This window comes from Nerophis ophidion, linkage group LG04 (genome assembly GCF_033978795.1).
Source record: "Nerophis ophidion isolate RoL-2023_Sa linkage group LG04, RoL_Noph_v1.0, whole genome shotgun sequence".
NCBI lineage: Eukaryota > Metazoa > Chordata > Actinopteri > Syngnathiformes > Syngnathidae > Nerophis > Nerophis ophidion.
Genome location: NC_084614.1, coordinates 13,487,432 through 13,507,351, shown reverse-complemented (window position 1 = coordinate 13,507,351; position 19,920 = coordinate 13,487,432). Strand labels below are relative to the sequence as shown.

At 40.4% G+C, this 19,920-nt stretch overlaps 1 protein-coding gene across 2 annotated transcripts in view; it reads left to right on the top strand.

Moving 5' to 3' along the window:
- tinagl1 (tubulointerstitial nephritis antigen-like 1) overlaps positions 1-19,920 on the top strand; it is a 126,142-nt gene that overhangs the window by 75,776 nt on the left and 30,446 nt on the right. For both annotated transcript variants that reach the window (XM_061897109.1, XM_061897110.1), the window contains 2 exons: positions 14,329-14,455; positions 14,548-14,698. In XM_061897109.1, the coding sequence (XP_061753093.1) occupies positions 14,329-14,455; positions 14,548-14,698 (278 nt within the window). The remainder of the gene's footprint in view (positions 1-14,328; positions 14,456-14,547; positions 14,699-19,920) is intronic.

Sequence of the window (19,920 nt, the reverse complement as noted above, 5' to 3'; positions counted from 1 at the left end):
TTTTCAAGAGTGAATTTTTTAACACGTACATTTTTCTTACAATTTTTTTTTTTTTTAAATCGTCAGCAAAAAAATTCACCTGAATTATTATACACTGAATTTTAACTCAGGGAATTTTTGAACACACATTTTTGTCACAAATATTATATTTAACGAAATCGTCTGCAAACATTTTTTTTTACCGGAATTTCTATACACTGATTTTTTTTACACTGAATTGAACAAAGTTAATTTTTAAACACAAATTTTTCTCACAAATTTGTACTTAATGAAATCGGCAGCAAAAAAAAAAAAAAATTACACTGAATTTTAACAAAGTTAATTTTCAAACACACATTTTTCTTACTAATTTTTATTTAATGAAATCATCAGCAAAAAATATCTTACCCGGAATTTCTATACACTGATTTTTTTTTTACAATGAATTTTAACCGAGTGAATTTTTAAACACATACTTTTCTCAAACATTTTTTATTTTATGAAATCATCAGCAAAAATTTACTTTACTTAATTTTCTATACACTGATTTTTTTAGACTGATTTTCAAGAGTGAATTTTTTAACACGCACATTTTTCTTACAATTTTTTTTTTTTTTAAATCGTCAGCAAAAAAATTCACCTGAATTTCTGTACACTGAATTTTAACTCAGGGAATTTTTGAACACACATTTTTCTCACAAATATTATATTTAATGAAATCGTCTGCAAACATTTTTTTTTACCGGAATTTCTATACACTGATATTTTTTACACTGAATTGAACAAAGGTAATTTTTAAACACACATTTTTCTCACAAATTTGTATTTAATGAAATCGTCAGCAAAAAAAAAAAAAATTACACTGAATTTTATTACAAATTTTTATTTAATGAAATGAGCAAAAAATATTTTACCCAACATTTCTATACACTGATTTTTTTTTAACACTGAATTTTTAACAGAGTGAATTTTTAAACACATTTTTTTCTCAAACATTTTTTATTTTATGAAATCATCAGCAAAAATTTACTTTACTTAATTTTCTATACACTTATTTTTTTACACTGATTTTCAAGAGTGAATTTTTTAACACGCACATTTTTCTGACAATTTTTTTTTTTTTTTTAATCGTCAGCAAAAAAATTCACCTGAATTTCTGTACAATTAATTTTAACTCAGGGAATTTTTGAACACACATTTTTCTCACAAATGTTATATTTAATGAAATGGTCTGCAAACATTTTCTATACACTGATTTTTTTACACTGAATTGAACAAAGGTCATTTTTAAACACACATTTTTCTCACAAATTTCATATTTAATGAAATCGTCAGCAAAAAAAAAAAATACACTGAATTTTAACAAAGTGTATTTTAACAAAGTGAATTTTTAAACAAACACATTTTTCTTACAAATTTTTATTTAATGAAATCATCAGCAAAAAATATTTTACCCGGAATTTCTATACACTGTTTTTTTTTTTTACACTGAATTTTAACCAAGCAAATTTTTAAGCACATATTTATCTCAAACATTTTTTGGTTTTATTTTTATTTAATGAAATTGTCTGCAAGAATTTTTTTCCCAGATATTTCTATACACGGAAAAAATATTTTACACTGAATTTTTACACACTATTTTTTTCAACACAAACTTTGCTCACAATTTTTATTTCTGTTTTCATTCTATGAAATTGTCAGCATAATTTGATGCAAAAACCAATTTCAGTGTCCAAAAGAAGGTTCTTGGGGATAAAGACACAAAAGAACCTCCACATAAGCCGAGCTTTAATTCATCTTGAAGAAGCTCTGATGCCTTCAAGTGAGTTTTTTCTCAAAAACGCCCGCAAGCCGCGATCCCGCGTCCCTTCTCCTCCGCGGTCGCATACGTCATGTCGGAACTTGCCCTTTTGTCCGGTGAAGCTTTGGAACGCAGCAACAAAGATCAAAGGTGGCTTTCTTTAATTATGCCGGCAGAATGGTATGCGACGACGTCTGGCGTACTCCGCCAGACGTCTTACGTAAGGTGCAACACGTCGCCCACGGTGGGGATGGGGGTCCGTCCCCCCGCCCCCCCGCCCACCGCCACCATCCATCACTTCCTTCCAGCATCTCCACCAGCATTCCTCAGCTTCTTCCGGCCAAAACATCACGAGTCCCTCTCGGCGTGTCGCTACCTGCGCCCCGAACCGCAACACAGACGATGCATTCAAAGACCACACGGAATCCAGACATTTGGTACATTTGTGGGCGTCAAAGTAAAATGTCAATGTTTTCATGTATCAGTGAGCTGATGATGATATTTGTTGGTCTTACATTGCATGCATTCATTTATTGCACGCTGTGTTCCCCTAGCCAGGAAGTAGTCTTTGCCATTAAGTTGAATGTGCCCCACGAAGTGTTGATACTGAAAGTATTGTACTCATTATACACCAGATGTTTGATTGTAGTTTTAATTAACGCATTTGGAGAGGGGAAATCGCCATGCAAAATCATAATGCTAATCAGTAGCATGTGTATGGCATATCCAATGTAAGTTAGCATGGGGCTAGCACATTTGGAAAAGTGGAGTTTCTATCAGGCCTGTTTGGAAAATTATACATTTATTGGACATATATATGTGTGCATGTGTGTGTGTGTGTGTGTGTGTGTGTGTGTGTGTGTGTGTGTGTGTGTGTGTGTGTGTGTGTGTGTGTGTGTGTATGTATGTATCTATATAATAATACAAGTACCACTGATAGTCACACACACACACACACACACACACACACACACACACACACACACACACACACACGAGGTGTGGTGAAATTACTCTCTGCATTTGACCCATCCCCTTGTTCCACCCCCTGGGAGGTGAGGGGAGCAGTGAGCAGCAGCGATGGCCACGCTCGGGAATAATTTTGGGTGATTTAACCCCCAATTCCAACCCTTGATGCTGAGTGCCAAGCAGGGAAGTAATGGCTCCCATTTTTATAGTCTTTGGTATGACTCGGGGTTTGAACTCAGGACCTACTCTAACCATGTATATGTGTATATACATGTATATGAATGTATATACAGTATGTGTGTGTATATATATGTATATGTATACAAGTGAATATATATGTGTTTATATATGTATATATGTAAATATCCATCCATTTTCTACCGCTTTTTCCCTTTGGGGTCGCGGGGGGCGCTGGTGCCTATCTCAGCTACAATTGGGCGGAAGACATATATACATATATGTATATATATATATATATATATATATATATATATATATACATATATATATATATATATATATATATATATATATATATATATATATATATATATATATATATATATATATATATATATGTATATGTGTGTGTATATGTATATGTATATATATATATATATATATATATATATATATATGTATATGTGTGTGTATATGTATGTATGTGTATATATATGTATATGTGTATGTATGTATATATATGTATATGTGTGTGTATATATATATATATATATGTATGTATATGTGTTTGTATATATATATGTATATATATGTATATATATATATATGTATATGTGTGTGTGTATATATGTATGTATGTATATATATATGTATATATATATATATAATTGAATAACATAAGTGGATAATAAGACTATGTGGAAGTTTAACTACTACCTTGTTTACTTCCGTGACGACCTCCTTAAAGTTTTGTAATCGGTCACAAATATCAAGCAGCTAAAATGTGCCAAACATAGATAAGTGTGGAGACTGTTTTGCATTTTTCCCATCATGCATTGCAGATTTAAATGTGTGTCCTTTTGAACTATGTGTGGTGCTTGGACATTTATTGTTATATTATTATGTTGTGTGTGTGTGTGACCATGTGTGTTGACTTTTTGTGTTCAGTTTATTTGCAACATGAGTGGGGAAAGGTTGTTTGGATTGGGTCATATAGGTGAATGCTGTGCTGCGTACACATCAATATAAAATTAATAGTCAATAACCTGCTTTACAATTGTCCAAATTTTCTGCAATTTCGGAAAATGTTGGCACCCCACCAGGATAGATTCCTTATTAAACTCGGAATGTTTTGCACACTTGGCCATAGTTTGGACACCCCTTTATATCCCGCCAGTAGAGGGCCCTCTTTCAACACAAATGAGAGCATAAATAATCATGCCAAGAGCCCATGTGACCCACGTCTCAAATGGAAACAAAACTCCCACGGTGGAATGTGACCCGGAAGACGCCTTATTGTTTTGGAGGCGTGGCTTGGCGCCCATCAAGGTGCGACTTTAACCGAGCGCATCGTCTGCTCCTGAGTGTGAATAGAAACTGAACTGTGCTAAAGTCCAAGTATTTCGTCATCTATTTGTGGCCCAGACCGGAGTACCAGACTCTAGACACGAGCGCACGCTGAAGGTCTGGGACTGTTTGATTGGCAGACTTATGTAACTTTCGATTGGCAGACTTATGCAACTAGCCAAACACAAAGCCGGATGCAAGCATCGTAATTGGCCGACCGTTTTCGTAAACGAAAACATTGCATTCCAACAACAAGTTCACACACTGATGAGGGTCTAGGGGGAGCGGGGGGGCTGAACTAAGTTTACCCTGTCCCAGAAAGACTTTTGTTTTGTGTCATTTCGACTTTTGTTGGGCCAGGAGCGCCCCCTAGGGCGTCGCCAGAGAACCTCTGTTTCTCACCCGTGGTCCTTTATAAACCAGGGGTCGGTAAACCGTGGCTCCGGAGCCGCATGCGGGTCTTTGATCACTCTGATGTGGTTCAGCTGCTAAATTGCCAACCCCAACGATTATTCCGGATTTTGGTGCATCTCTCTCAGAACTCACCCGGAGATAAAATTCTCCAATTTCACCTGTACTTCAATATTGAAGGTGTGCAGTGACTGCAATTCCTTTAACCTCCTCCACAACATTAAAACACGAAAGCTACTGCAACGCATACTTAGTCAACAGCCACACACAAAAGAACAAATACCCAGAATCCCATGCATCCCTGCTCTTCCGGGCTACATACACCCCTGCTACCACCCAGCCCCGCCCATCTCAACCAACGCACGGAGGGTGTGGGGGGATTTTATGCTAGCGGGGGTGTATGTAGCCCGGAAGAGCAGGGATGCATGGGATTCTGGGTATTTGTTATTTGGTGTTTATGTCCGCCTCCGCTTGGGATGGTTTCCTGCTGGCTCCGCTGTGATCGGGACTCTCGCTGCTGTGTTGGATCCGCTTTGGACTGGACTCTCGGCTTAGCTCGGTTGGTAGAATGGCCGTGCCAGCAACTTGAGGGTTGCAGCTTCGATTCCCGCTTCCGCCATCCTAGTCACTGCCGTTGTGTCCTTGGGCAAGACACTTTACCCACCTGCTCCCAGTGCCACCCACACTGGTTTGAATGTAACTTAGATATTGGGTTTCACTATGTAAAGCGCTTTGTCACTAGAGAAAAAGCACTATATAAATATAATTCACTTCACTTCACTCTCGCGACTGTGTTGGATCCAATATGGATTGAACTTTCACAGTATCATGTTAGACCCGCTCGACATCCATTGCTTTCGTCCTCTCCAAGGTTCTCATAGTCATCATTGTCACCGACGTCCCACTGGGTGTGAGTTTTCCTTGCCCTTATTTGGGCCTACCAAGGATGTGGTAGTGGTTTGTGCAGCCCTTTGAGACACTAGTGATTTAGGGCTATATAAGTAAACATTGATTGATTGATTGATGATGTTGTGTTACAGTGCCGATGTTCTCCCGAAATTGGTTTGTCATTTTTGTTTGGTGTGGGTTCACTGTGTGGCGCATATTTGTAACAGTGTTAAAGTTATTTTACAACCCTCAGTGTAACCTGTATGGCCGTTAAACAAGCATGCCTTGCAATCGTTTGCATGAGTCTGCAGAAGACTGGGCTGGCAAGCTGATTGAACGTGTTATATAGGGCGCCAAAGGCAGCGCCTAAATCGGATGCCCTCATTATTGTTGGTCGAGGGAAATCCTGTAAACATTTGTGAGGACAGTTGATCTGGTATTCAGTAGTCTCTCGGAATGTTCGGGAGGGTTTTAACGGGCCCCACTATCATTAAATGTTCATATTCAGGTGCGGTCTGAGACCACTGGTGTTTGTGTTACAGTGCCGATGTTCTCCCCAAATGGGTTTGTCATTCTTGTTTGGTGTGAGTTCCCAGTGTGGCACATATTTGTAACAGTGTTAAAGTTGTTTATTTTACAACTTTTTCGGTAGTCTCTCGGAATATTCGGGAGGGTTTTAAATGTGATCTTGTTGAGCGGCATTCATATAAAATTCGCGGGCCCCACTATCATTAAATTTTCATATTCAGGTGCGGTCTGAGACCACTGGTGTTTATGTTGTGTTACAGTGCCGATGTTCTCCCGAAATGGGTTTGTCTTTCTTGTTTGGTGTGAGTTCACAGTGTGGCGCATATTTGTAACAGTGTTAAAGTTGTTTATTTTACAACTTTTTCAGTAGTCTCTCGGAATATTCGGGAGGGTTTTAAATGTGATCTTGTCAAGCGGCATTCATATAAAACTTGCGGGACCCACTGTCATTAAATTCTCATATTCAGGTGCGGTCTGAGACCACCGGTGTTTATGTTCTCCCGAAATGGGTTTGTCATTCTCGTTTGGTGTGAGTTCACAGTGTGGCACATATTTGTAACAGTGTTAAAGTTGTTTATTTTACAACTTTTTCGGTAGTCTCTCGGAATATTCGGGAGGGTTTTAAATGTGATCTTGTTGAGCGGCATTCATATAAAATTCGCGGGCCCCACTATCATTACATTTTCATATTCAGGTGCGGTCTGAGACCACTGGTGTTTATGTTGTGTTACAATGCCGATGTTCTCCTGAAATGGGTTTGTCTTTCTTGTTTGGTGTGAGTTCACAGTGTGGCGCATATTTGTAACAGTGTTAAAGTTGTTTATTTTACAACTTTTTCAGTAGTCTCTCGGAATATTCGGGAGGGTTTTAAATGTGATCTTGTCAAGCGGCATTCATATAAAACTTGCGGGACCCACTGTCATTAAATTTTCATATTCAGGTGCGGTCTGAGACCACTGGTATTTATGTTGTGTTACAGTGCCGATGTTCTCCCGAAATGGGTTCGTCATTCTTGTTTGGTGTGAGTTCACAGTGTGGCGCATATTTGTAACATTGTTAAAGTTGTTTATTTTACAACTTTTTCAGTAGTCTCTCGGAATATTCGGGAGGGTTTTAAATGTGATCTTGTCAAGCGACGTTCATATAAAACTTGCAAGCCCCACTGTCATTAAATTTTCATATTTAAGTGCGGTCTGAGACCACTGGTATTTATGTTGTGTTACAGTGCCGATGTTCTCCCAAAATGTGTTTGTCATTCTTGTTTGGTGTGAGTTCACAGTGTGGCGCATATTTGTAATGGTGTTAAAGTTGTTTATTTTACAACTTTTTCAGTAGTCTCTCGGAATATTCGGGAGGGTTTTAAATGTGATCTTGTCAAGCGGCATTCATATAAAACTTGCGGGCCCCACTGTCATTAAATTTTCATATTTAGGTAAGGTCTGAGACCACTGGTATTTATGTTGTGTTACAGTGTCGATGTTCTCCCAAAATGGGTTTGTCATTCTTGTTTGGTGTGAGTTCACAGTGTGGCGCATATTTGTAACAGTGTTAAAGTTGTTTATTTTACAACTTTTTCAGTAGTCTCTCGGAATATTCGGGAGGGTTTTAAATGTGATCTTGTCAAGCGGCATTCATATAAAACTTGCGGGACCCACTGTCATTAAATTTTCATATTTAGGTGGGGTCTGAGACCACTGGTGTTTATGTTGTGTTACAATGCCGATGTTCTCCCGAAATGGGTTTGTCTTTCTTGTTTGGTGTGAGTTCACAGTGTGGCGCATATTTGTAACAGTGTTAAAGTTGTTTATTTTACAACTTTTTCAGTAGTCTCTCGGAATATTCGGGAGGGTTTTAAATGTGATCTTGTCAAGCGGCATTCATATAAAACTTGCGGGACCCACTGTCATTAAATTTTCATATTCAGGTGCGGTCTGAGACCACTGGTATTTATGTTGTGTTACAGTGCCGATGTTCTCCCGAAATGGGTTCGTCATTCTTGTTTGGTGTGAGTTCACAGTGTGGCGCATATTTGTAACATTGTTAAAGTTGTTTATTTTACAACTTTTTCAGTAGTCTCTCGGAATATTCGGGAGGGTTTTAAATGTGATCTTGTCAAGCGACGTTCATATAAAACTTGCAAGCCCCACTGTCATTAAATTTTCATATTTAAGTGCGGTCTGAGACCACTGGTATTTATGTTGTGTTACAGTGCCGATGTTCTCCCAAAATGTGTTTGTCATTCTTGTTTGGTGTGAGTTCACAGTGTGGCGCATATTTGTAATGGTGTTAAAGTTGTTTATTTTACAACTTTTTCAGTAGTCTCTCTGAATATTCGGGAGGGTTTTAAATGTGATCTTGTCAAGCGGCATTCATATAAAACTTGCGGGCCCCACTGTCATTAAATTTTCATATTTAGGTAAGGTCTGAGACCACTGGTATTTATGTTGTGTTACAGTGTCGATGTTCTCCCAAAATGGGTTTGTCATTCTTGTTTGGTGTGAGTTCACAGTGTGGCGCATATTTGTAACAGTGTTAAAGTTGTTTATTTTACAACTTTTTCAGTAGTCTCTCGGAATATTCGGGAGGGTTTTAAATGTGATCTTGTCAAGCGGCATTCATATAAAACTTGCGGGACCCACTGTCATTAAATTTTCATATTTAGGTGGGGTCTGAGACCACTGGTGTTTATGTTGTGTTACAGTGCCGATGTTCTCCCAAAATGGGTTTGTCATTCTTGTTTGGTGTGAGTTCACAGTGTGGCGCATATTTGTAACGGTGTTAAAGTTGTTTATTTTACAACTTTTTCAGTAGTCTCTCGGACTATTCGGGAGGGTTTTAAATGTGATCTTGTCAAGCGGCTTTCATATAAAACTTGCGGGCCCCACTGTCATTAAATTTTCATATTTAGGTAAGGTCTGAGACCACTGGTGTTTATGTTGTGTTACAGTGCCGATGTTCTCCCGAAATGGGTTGGTCATTCTTGTTTGGTGTGAGTTCACAGTGTGGCGCATATTTGTAACAGTGTTAAAGTTGTTTATTTTACAACTTTTTCAGTAGTCTATCGGAATATTCGGGAGGGTTTTAAATGTGATCTTGTCAAGCGGCATTCATATAAAACTCGCGGGCCCCACTATCATTAAATTTTAATTTTCAGGTGCGGTCTGAGACCACTGGTGTTTATGTTGTGTTACAGTGCCGATGTTCTCCCGAAATGGGTTTGTCATTCTTGTTTGGTGTGAGTTCACAGTATGGCGCATATTTGTAACAGTGTTAAAGTTGTTTATTTTACAACTTTTTCAGTAGTCTCTTGGAATATTCGGGAGGGTTTTAAATGGGATCTTGTCAAGCGGCATTCATATAAAACTTGCGGGCCCCACTATCATCAAATTTTCATATTTAGGTGCGGTCTGAGACCACTGGTTTATACATAGCACAAAGTAAAAAAAAAACTCTGTATGCAGTGTTATTTCATTTCAAATTTCAAGAGTTTTGTGGCTCCCATTGTTTTCTTTAATTTGTGAAACGGGTCAAAATGGCTCCTTGAGTGGTAAAGGTTGCCGACTCCTGTTATAAACGCACCAGTACTTGGTTGTAATACACTTTCCCACCACCTGTGTCAGTAATGCATTTGTCAGTTGACTGACTGACACATAGGGATGGGTGCCGAATTCGGTACTTTTATGGGTACCTACCCAAGTCCGTCGGTACTACCGGGTACCGTTTCAAGTACAATCCAAGGCAGACTCTGCGCCGGCTGACGAATTTGGCCGGGAGTCAAGCGGTCAGGCCTCTTAAGTAATGTTGCAAATTACAAAGCGAAAAAGAAAGCTCCATGCTAATCTGCATTGGATTCACCACATATATGCTAACGTATAGAATTTGCGATTTTACATGGCCATTTCAAGTTTACCAAATTTAGCAAGGAAAACTACTTACAGTTTTAACATTTTGCGGCACTCAACAAAATAAGATAATAGCACATTTAACTACTACCGCTTATACGGCAGTAGCCGTCCCCCGTTGCTCCTTCTCCTTCCCCTCTGTTGCAAGTTTTGTTGATTCTATGTCATTTGTTTATGTGTGTTATGGCTATTAGTTTTTTTTCTCCCTTGGCCTCAGTCTGGACCCCTACCCTGGAGTCCAACCTTTGATTGAACATTTTTTTACTCTTCCCATCCCACTCCCCAACATTTACTTGTTTTTTTAAATTTTATTGTCAGGAAGTTGTCAGACCCGTCAGCGATTCTATTTCTTTCTCCCTGTAATGTTTGTCTGATCCTGAATGGGATTGTCCCGAAAATCTCAATTTCCCCTCGAGGATTAATAAAGTTAGAGGGAAGAGTAAATCGTGGAATCGACACGCGGATCGGTGCGGCGTCTTCAGTAATGCGGACGCTGTATTGATCCGTTGTGGTGAAGAAGGAGCTGAACCGGAAAGCAAACCTCTCAATTTACCGCTCCACCTACGTTCCCATCCTCACCTAGGGTCATGAGCTTTGGGTTATGACCGAAAGGACAAGATCACGGCTTAAATTCGTTTCTTCCGCCGGGGGGCGGGACTCTCCCTTAGAGATCGGGTGAGTAGCTCTGTCATCCGGGAGGAACTCAGAGTAAAGCCGCTGCTCCTCCACACGGAGAGGAGCCAGATGAGGTAGTTCACGCATCTGCTCAGGATGCCACCCGAACGCCTCCCTAGGGAGGTGTTTAGGGCACGTCCGGTCGGTAGGAGGCCACGGGGAAGACCCAGGTCACGTTGGGAAGACTATGTCACCCGGCTAGCCTGGGAACGCCTCGGTATCCCCCAGGAAGAGCTGCACGAAATGGCTGGGGTGAGGGAAGTCTGGGCTTCTCTGCTTAGGCAGCTGCCCCCGAGACCCGACCTCGGATAAGCAAAAGAAAATGGATGGATGGATGGATTAATAAAGTACTTCCGAAAGTGTAACTGCAGGCAAAGGTCTACTGTATAATACAGTACAGTCCTTGCAAATGAGACAGGTGTGTGAGAAAGCTGGGAATTTTTTTTTGTAATTTACCATTTTTTTAACACATTTGAACACACAAAAATACCAAAAATTGGTACCGAGGAGTACCAGTCGGTTTTATCCAAATCTAATAAGTACCCATCCTTATTGATACAAATAATCAGAAGACTTCTGGTGAAAACGTCATGGAATAGATTATTCAGAGCTAAAATGATGATTGATCAATCAATCAATCAATCAATCAATTAATGTTTATTTTAAAGAGCCCTAAATCACAAGTGTCTCAAAGGGCTTCACAAGCCACAACGACATTCTCGGTGCAGATCCCACATAAGGGCAAGGAAAAACTCACAACCCAGTGGAATGTCAATGTAAATGACTTGGAGAAACCTTGGAGAGGACGGCAGATGTGGGTGACCCCTAACCCCCTTCTAGAGGAGACCGGATGCAATGGATGTTGAGTGGATCTCGCATAATATTATGAGAGTCTAGTCCATAGTGGATTTAACATAATAGTGAGAGTCCAGTCCATAGTGGATTTAACATAATAGTGAGAGTCCAGTCCATAGTGGATTTAACATAATAGTGAGAGTCCAGTCCATAGTGGATTTAACATAATAGTGAGAGTCCAGTCCATAGTGGATTTAACATAATAGTGAGAGTCCAGTCCATAGTGGATTTAACATAATAGTGAGAGTCCAGTCCATAGTGGATTTAACATAATTGTGAGAGTCCAGTCCATAGTGGATCTAACATAATAAGGTGAGAGTCCAGTCCATAATGGATCTAACATAATAGTGAGAGTCCAGTCCATAGTGGATCTAGCATAATAGTGAGAGTCCAGTCCATAGTGGATCTAACATAATAGTGAGAGTCCAGTCCATAGTGGATCTAACATAATAGTGTGAGAGTCCAGTCCATAGTGGATCTAACATAATAGTGCGAGTCCAGTCCATAGTGGATCTAGCATAATAGTGGGAGTCCAGTCCATAGTGGATCTAACATAATAGTGAGAGTCCAGTCCATAGTGGATCTAACATAATAGTGAGAGTCCCGTCCATAGTGGATCTAACATAATAGTGTGAGAGTCCAGTCCATAGTGGATCTAACATAATAGTGAGAGTCCAGTCCATAGTGGATCTAGCATAATAGTGGGAGTCCAGTCCATAGTGGATCTAACATAATAGTGTGAGAGTCCAGTCCATAGTGGATCTAACATAATAGTGAGAGTCCAGTCCATAGTGGATCTAACATAATAGTGTGAGAGTCCAGTCCATAGTGGATCTAACATAATAGTGAGAGTCCAGTCCATAGTGGATCTAGCATAATAGTGGGAGTCCAGTCCATAGTGGATCTAACATAATAGTGTGAGAGTCCAGTCCATAGTGGATCTAACATAATAGTGAGAGTCCAGTCCATAGTGGATCTAACATAATAGTGAGAGTCCAGTCCATAGTGGATCTAGCATAATAGTGAGAGTCCAGTCCATAGTGGATCTAGCATAATAGTGAGAGTCCAGTCCATAGTGGATCTAACATGATAGTGTGAGAGTCCAGTCCATAGTGGATCTAACATAATAGTGAGAGTCCAGTCCATAGTGGATCTAACATAATAGTGAGAGTCCAGTCCATAGTGGATCTAACATAATAGTGTGAGAGTCCAGTCCATAGTGGATCTAATATAATAGTGAGAGTCCAGTCCATAGTGGATCTAACATAATAGTGTGAGAGTCCAGTCCATAGTGGATCTAACATAATAGTGAGAGTCCAGTCCATAGTGGATCTAGCATAATAGTGGGAGTCCAGTCCATAGTGGATCTAGCATAATAGTGAGACTCCAGTCCATAGTGGATCTAACATAATAGTGAGAGTCCAGTCCATAGTGGATCTAACATAATAGTGTGAGAGTCCAGTCCATAGTGGATCTAACATAATAGTGAGAGTCCAGTCCATAGTGGATCTAACATAATAGTGTGAGAGTCCAGTCCATAGTGGATCCAACATAATAGTGAGAGTCCAGTCCATAGTGGATCTAGCATAATAGTGGGAGTCCAGTCCATAGTGGATCTAACATAATAGTGTGAGAGTCCAGTCCATAGTGGATCTAACATAATAGTGAGAGTCCAGCCCATAGTGGATCTAACATAATAGTGAGAGTCCAGTCCATAGTGGATCTAGCATAATAGTGAGAGTCCAGTCCATAGTGGATCTAGCATAATAGTGAGAATCCAGTCCATAGTGGATCTAACATAATAGTGTGAGAGTCCAGTCCATAGTGGATCTAACATAATAGTGAGAGTCCAGTCCATAGTGGATCTAACATAATAGTGAGAGTCCAGTCCATAGTGGATCTAACATAATAGTGAGAGTCCATTCCATAGTGGATCTAGCATAATAGTGAGAGTCCAGTCCATAGTGGATCTAGCATAATAGTGAGAGTCCAGTCCATAGTGGATCTAACATAATAGTGTGAGAGTCCAGTCCATAGTGGATCTAACATAATAGTGAGAGTCCAGTCCATAGTGGATCTAGCATAATAGTGAGAGTCCAGTCCATAGTGGATCTAGCATAATAGTGAGAGTCCAGTCCATAGTGGATCTAACATAATAGTGTGAGAGTCCAGTCCATAGTGGATCTAACATAATAGTGAGAGTCCAGTCCATAGTGGATCTAACATAATAGTGAGAGTCCAGTCCATAGTGGGGCCAGCAGGAGACCATCCCCAGCTGAGACGGGTCAGCAGCGCAGAGATGTCCCCAACCGATGCACAGGCGAGTGGTCCACCTCGGGTCCCGACTCTGGACAGCCATCACTACATCCATGGCCACCTTTTGTTAACGAGTCCCCTATTTTGTAGTATATCGGAGTATTCAAGCCCAAACTTAACAAAGTTTGCACCTGTTAAACCGTAGCTAGGTCACATGTAATTATTGAGTACGATTGAAATCCGTAGTAAGGGCCTGGTCTACTAAGGTTCGGATAGCAGGCGCTAAACAGCGTGTGCAAACTATGAAATAGCGTGTGATTTAGTAAGACTGCATGTAAAATTGATAACAAGCGCATTATTTCAATGAGTTTTATGCGTTTACGTCTGGCCGTGGCCATGGAAACGCTCATTTCCCTCCACGTTCATGTTTTGCTCTCCAACCCGTGCGAGATGTCGTTGAAATTCTAGCACACATTTATAATCAAAACCATTTTTGGCACTCCTTTCCTGCCATGACTCGCTTGGTCCCTTTCTTAGATGAACATGGATTCCCAGGGCGAGGTCTTGCCCGTCTCTTTCAACTCGGCGGACAAGTGGCCGGGCAAGATCCACGAGCCGCTGGACCAGGGCAACTGCGCGGCCTCCTGGGCGTTCTCCACAGCCGGTAGGCTCCAATTCTTGCATCGTCGGCAAAAAGAAAGCAGAGGCTTTAAAATGTTGTCTCGTATTTTCTGTGTTTGTTTTGTTTCAACCCAGCTGTGGCGTCGGACAGAATCTCCATCCAGTCAATGGGTCACATGACTCCTCAGCTGTCGCCACAGAACCTCATTTCCTGCGACACGAGGAACCAGGGCGGCTGCGCTGGCGGGCGTGTGGACGGAGCCTGGTGGTATCTCCGCCGCAGAGGGTAAAAACTGGTTATGAGGGCTAGAGATCGACCGCTTTCCTGACAATTAAATACAAACCCTGTTTCCGTTTGAGTTGGGAAATTGTGTTAGATGTAAATATAAACAGAATACAATGATTTGCAAATCATTTTCAACCCATATTCAGTTAAATATGCTGCAAAGACAACAAATTTGATGTTGAAATTGTGCAAATAATCATTAACTTTAGAATTTGATGCCAGCAACTTGTGACAAAGAAGTTGGGAAAGGTGGCAATAAATACTGATAAAGTTGAGGAATGCTCATCAAACACTTATTTGGAACATCCCACAGGTGTGCAGGCTAATTGGGTAACAGGTGGGTGCCATGATTGGGTATAAAAACGGCTTCCCAAAAAATGCTCAGTCTTTCACAAGAAAGGATGGGGCGAGGTACACCCCTTTGTCCACAACTGCGTGAGCAAATAGTCAAACAGTTTAAGAACAGCGTTTCTCAAAGTGCAATTGCAAGAAAATTTAGGGTTTTTTAACATTTACGGTCCATAATATCATCAAAAGGTTCAGAGAATCTGGAGAAATCACTCCACTGTATGAAAAACCGACATCAACGTCTAAAGCAGGGGTGCCCATTACGTCGATCGCGAGCTACCAGTCGATCGCGGGGGGTGTGTCAGTCGATCTCCAGCCAGGCTTTTAAAAAAAATTGACCTAAAAATTAGTGATCATCAATCTTCACCAAGACGTCACTTAAATGACATTCACGGTACCGGAGGGTCTTGTGAGATGACGCTGGCTGCTGCAAGATCATTATTATTAAAATATGACCGAGAGGAAGGCGAGAAACACTTTTTATTTCAACAGACTCTCGCGCCGTACCTTCTGTCAAAACTCTAAAGGCCGACTGCACATTTCCTATCTTCACAATAAAAGCCCTGCGTCATGCTGCCTGCGCTAACTAAATACAGAGTCTCGGAAAACTGGCGTGCACAAGCGATCCCTCGGAAAGCTGGCGTGCACAAGTGATGTGCACGCCAGCTTTCCGAGACTCTTATTTTGTTAGCGCAGGCAGCATGAAGCAGGGCTTTTATTGTGAAGATAGGAAATGTGCAGTCGGCCTTTAGAGTTTTGACGGAAGGGACGGCGCGAAAGTCTGTTGAAATAAAAAGTGTTTCTCGCCTTCCTCTCCGTCATTTTTTCATAATAATGAACTGGCAGCAGCCAGCGTCATCTCACAAGACCCTCCGGTGCCGTGAATGTCAATCAAGCAAGCTACGGAATTTGCCGCCAATGTTTTTCTTGTAAAGTGTATGGAAGCTGGATGAATTAGATGCCAAAAACCAACCACTTTCATGTGGTATTGTACAGAAAGGACAACTTTTTTTCTCCTCCATTTGAAAATGTGGGCGTTATCATCATTCCTGTCTGATTCCAATCAATGCAAGTCATCAGAATCAGGTAATACACCAACTTATATTCTTGTCTTCATGAAAGAAAGACATCTATATGTGTTACACATGCTTGTATTATCATTAAACACATTTAACTTGTTTACAAAAATGTCTCTTTCATAAATAAATAAATATAAATGATATACATAAATGAGGTAGATCCCCTCAAGTTGGTCAATTGAAAAGTAGCTCGCCTGCAGAAAAAGTGTGGGCACCCCTGGTCTAAAGGATATCACCACATGGGCTCAGGAACACTTCAGAAAACCACTGTCACTAAATACAGTTTGTCGTTACATCTGTGAGTGCAAGTTAAAGCTCTACTATGCAAAGCGAAAGCCATTTATCAACAACATCCAGAAACGCCGCCGGCTTCTCTGGGGCAGAGATCATCTAAGATGGACTGATGCAAAGTGGAAAAGTGTTCTGAGGCTTGACGAGTCCACATTTCGAATTGTTTTTGGAAATATTCAACATCGTGTCATCCGGACCAAAGGGGAAGTGAATCATCCAGACCAGGGGTCGGGAACCTTTTTGGCTGAGAGAGCCATGAAGACCAAATATTTCAAAATGTATTTCCATGAGAGCCATATAATATTTTTTAACACTGAATACAACGAAATGCGTGCATTTTTAAGTAAGACCAACATTTTTAGAGTATAATAAGTGTCTTATTCTTTTTAATAACATTGTTATTCTAAAAGTTACCCAATAATAAATGTAATACTTCTTTCCATTAATGCAACATCTTGAACAGGTGCGATAGAAAACGGAGGGTTGGATTAAAATGCATGAGAATGTTTTATAATTTGAATGTTATTTTTAACACCGTGATTACCAGCAGAACCTATTAATTACTGCTCATGTTAAGTAATGTCAGCTAAGATTTATCTGAGAGCCAGATGCAGTCATCAAATGAGCCACATCTGGCTCTAGAGCCATAGGTTCCCTACCCCTGATCCAGACTTTTATCGACGCAAAGTTCAAAAGCCAGCATCTGTGATGGTATGGAGGTGCATTAGTGTCCAAGGCATGGGTAACTTACACATCTGTGAAGGCACCATTAATGCTGAAAGGTACATACAGGTTTTGGGACACAACATATGCTGCCATCCAAGCGCCGTCTTTTTCATGGACGCCCCTTCTTATTTCAGCAAGACAATGCCAAGCCACATTCAGCATGTGTTACAACAGCGTGGCTTCGTACAAAAAGAGTGCGGGTACTTTCCTGGCCCGCCTGCAGTCCAGACCTGTCTCCCATGGAAAATGTGTGGCGCATTATGAAGCATAAAATACGACAGCGGAGACACCGGACTGTTGAACGACTGAAGCTCCACAGAAAAAAAGAATGGGAAAGAATTCCACTTTCAAAGCTTCAACAATTAGTTTCCTCAGTTCCCAAATGTTTATTGAGTGTTGTTAAAAGAAAAGGTGATGTAACACAGTGGTGAACATGCCCTTTCCCAACTACTTTGGCACGTGTTGCAGCCATGAAATTCTAAGTTAATTATTATTTGCCAAAAAATTTGATAAAGTTTATGAGTTTGAACATCAAATATCTTGTCTTTGTAGTGCATTCAACTGAATATGGGTTGAAAATGATTTGCAAATCATTGTATTCCATTTATATTTACATCTCACACAATTTCCCAACTCATATGGAAACGGGGTTTGTACAATCATTCATGTCGCCGCATGCCCACGGAATTCAGGAATACTCTACAGCATGGGTGTCAAACTCTGGCCTGCGGGCCATATTTGGCCCACCATGTAATTTCATTTGGCCCTTGAGGCAATATCAAATTAACATTAAAGCTGGCCCGCCGGTGTTATACAGTGGCGGTGCCGCTGTATCACCGCATTCACCGCTAATTATCATACTTGCCAACACTTCGATTTTCCCGGGAGACTCCCGAAAGTGCCCCTCCCGAAAATCTCCCGGGGCAACCATTCTCCCGAATTTTTCCCTATTTCCACCCGGACAACAATATTGGGGGCGTGCCTTAAAGGTACTGCCTTTAGCGTCCCCTACAACCTGTCGTCACGTTCGCGTACCGGCCCAGTCACTTAATATATGCGGCTTCAACACACACACAAGTGAATGCAAGGCATATTTGGTAAACAGCCATACAGGTGACACTGAGGGTGGCCGTATAAACAACTTTAACTCTGTTACAAATATGGGCCACACTGTGAACCCACACCGAACAAGAATGACAAACACATTTCGGGAGAACATACGCACCGTAACACAACAGAACAATTACCCAGAACCCCTTGCAGCACTAACTCTTCCGGGACGCTACAATACACCCCCCTTCTAACAAGCCCCGCCCACCTGAGCCCCGATATTAATGAACTAGCATCCAAGAAAAGATGGCAGGTTTCTGGCCTGGGCACATCATATTAGATCAGTGTGTCGCAAACTGAGCAGTAAAAAGGCCTGAATGGTTGATTTATTCATTATTTTATTTTCAAATTTATTAGCCTGTGGACAAAGTTAATGTTGATATTTACCTCAGAAGGCTGCAAATAGAAAAGAGGCATTCAATTTTTTATTTAAGTTTTATTTAATATTCCATTGATGTTTTTTAATTAGTTTTTTGAAAGTTGATTCTGCACTATTAAGTTATACAAGCGTTGCTTGTTCCATATTCGTTGTCAAAGCAAATCAGTGTAGCAAACTGAGCAATAATTAGCGTTTTTGTCAGAGTTATTTGGTGTTGAACCCCAAGATGCAGGCATGGAATGTGAAAACATGATTTAATTAAATACTAAGACAAAACAAAAAGCGTACAAACACAAAGCGCGCACGAGGCGGATAATCAAACAAAAGGAGCTAGCCTGGGAGCTAGAAAATAACGAATAGGAGCTTAGCGTGGAAGCTAGCGGGTAGCGAACAGGCAAACAGAAGTCGTACTTGTATGATGAAAAATAAAACGGAAGCAGGGAACAAAAAATAGTAAGCTACAAACATCAACTGAATATAGCTTACCGCTACGCTGCAAAGACAAGGTACGACACGACAGGAGCGATAACACATCACAAGAGCGACTAGACGTGACATCGACAAGACAATACAATGATCCAGCAACTGACACAAGACACAGGAGGTACAAATAGGAGCCGGCTGATTGGCAACAGGTGTGGCCAGATGCCAATTAGCCACAGCTGAAGGGGAACACAGCACTCAGGGAAAAAGACAGGAAGCTGACAAAATAAGAGCACTAGACAGGAACTAAGGACAGGAAATACTAAACACACTGAGAAGGAACACAGCACTCAGGGAACAAGACAGGGAGCTGACAAATTAAGAGCACTTGACAGGAACTAAAAGACAGGAAATACTAAACACAGGAAACAGACAAATGCAGAGGAGAAAAACTAAAACATAGACAAACTGTCAGGGGCAAGCCTAACAGTTTTATTCATGCACTTTCTCTTGCTACTTCAAAGCTTGAATGTTTGATTCATTCATTATTGTTATTTTATTTTCAAATGTATTATTGGACTCTGGAAAAAGTTTATTTTGATATTTACTTCAGAAGGCTGCAAATAGAAAAGAGGCATTCAATTTTTATTTAAATTTTGTTTGATATGCCATTGATATTTTTGAATTATTATTATTATTATTTAAAACTCGATTTTGCATGTCACTATAAAGTTATATAAGCCTTGCTTGTTTAATATTTAATGCAAAACTAGTTTGGGTCCCTATTAAAACATTGTTCTTCTTTACTTATCTACTAAGCTCCTATTTTTCAAGATATTTATGTGAGGCTTGTGTGGCATTGTAAT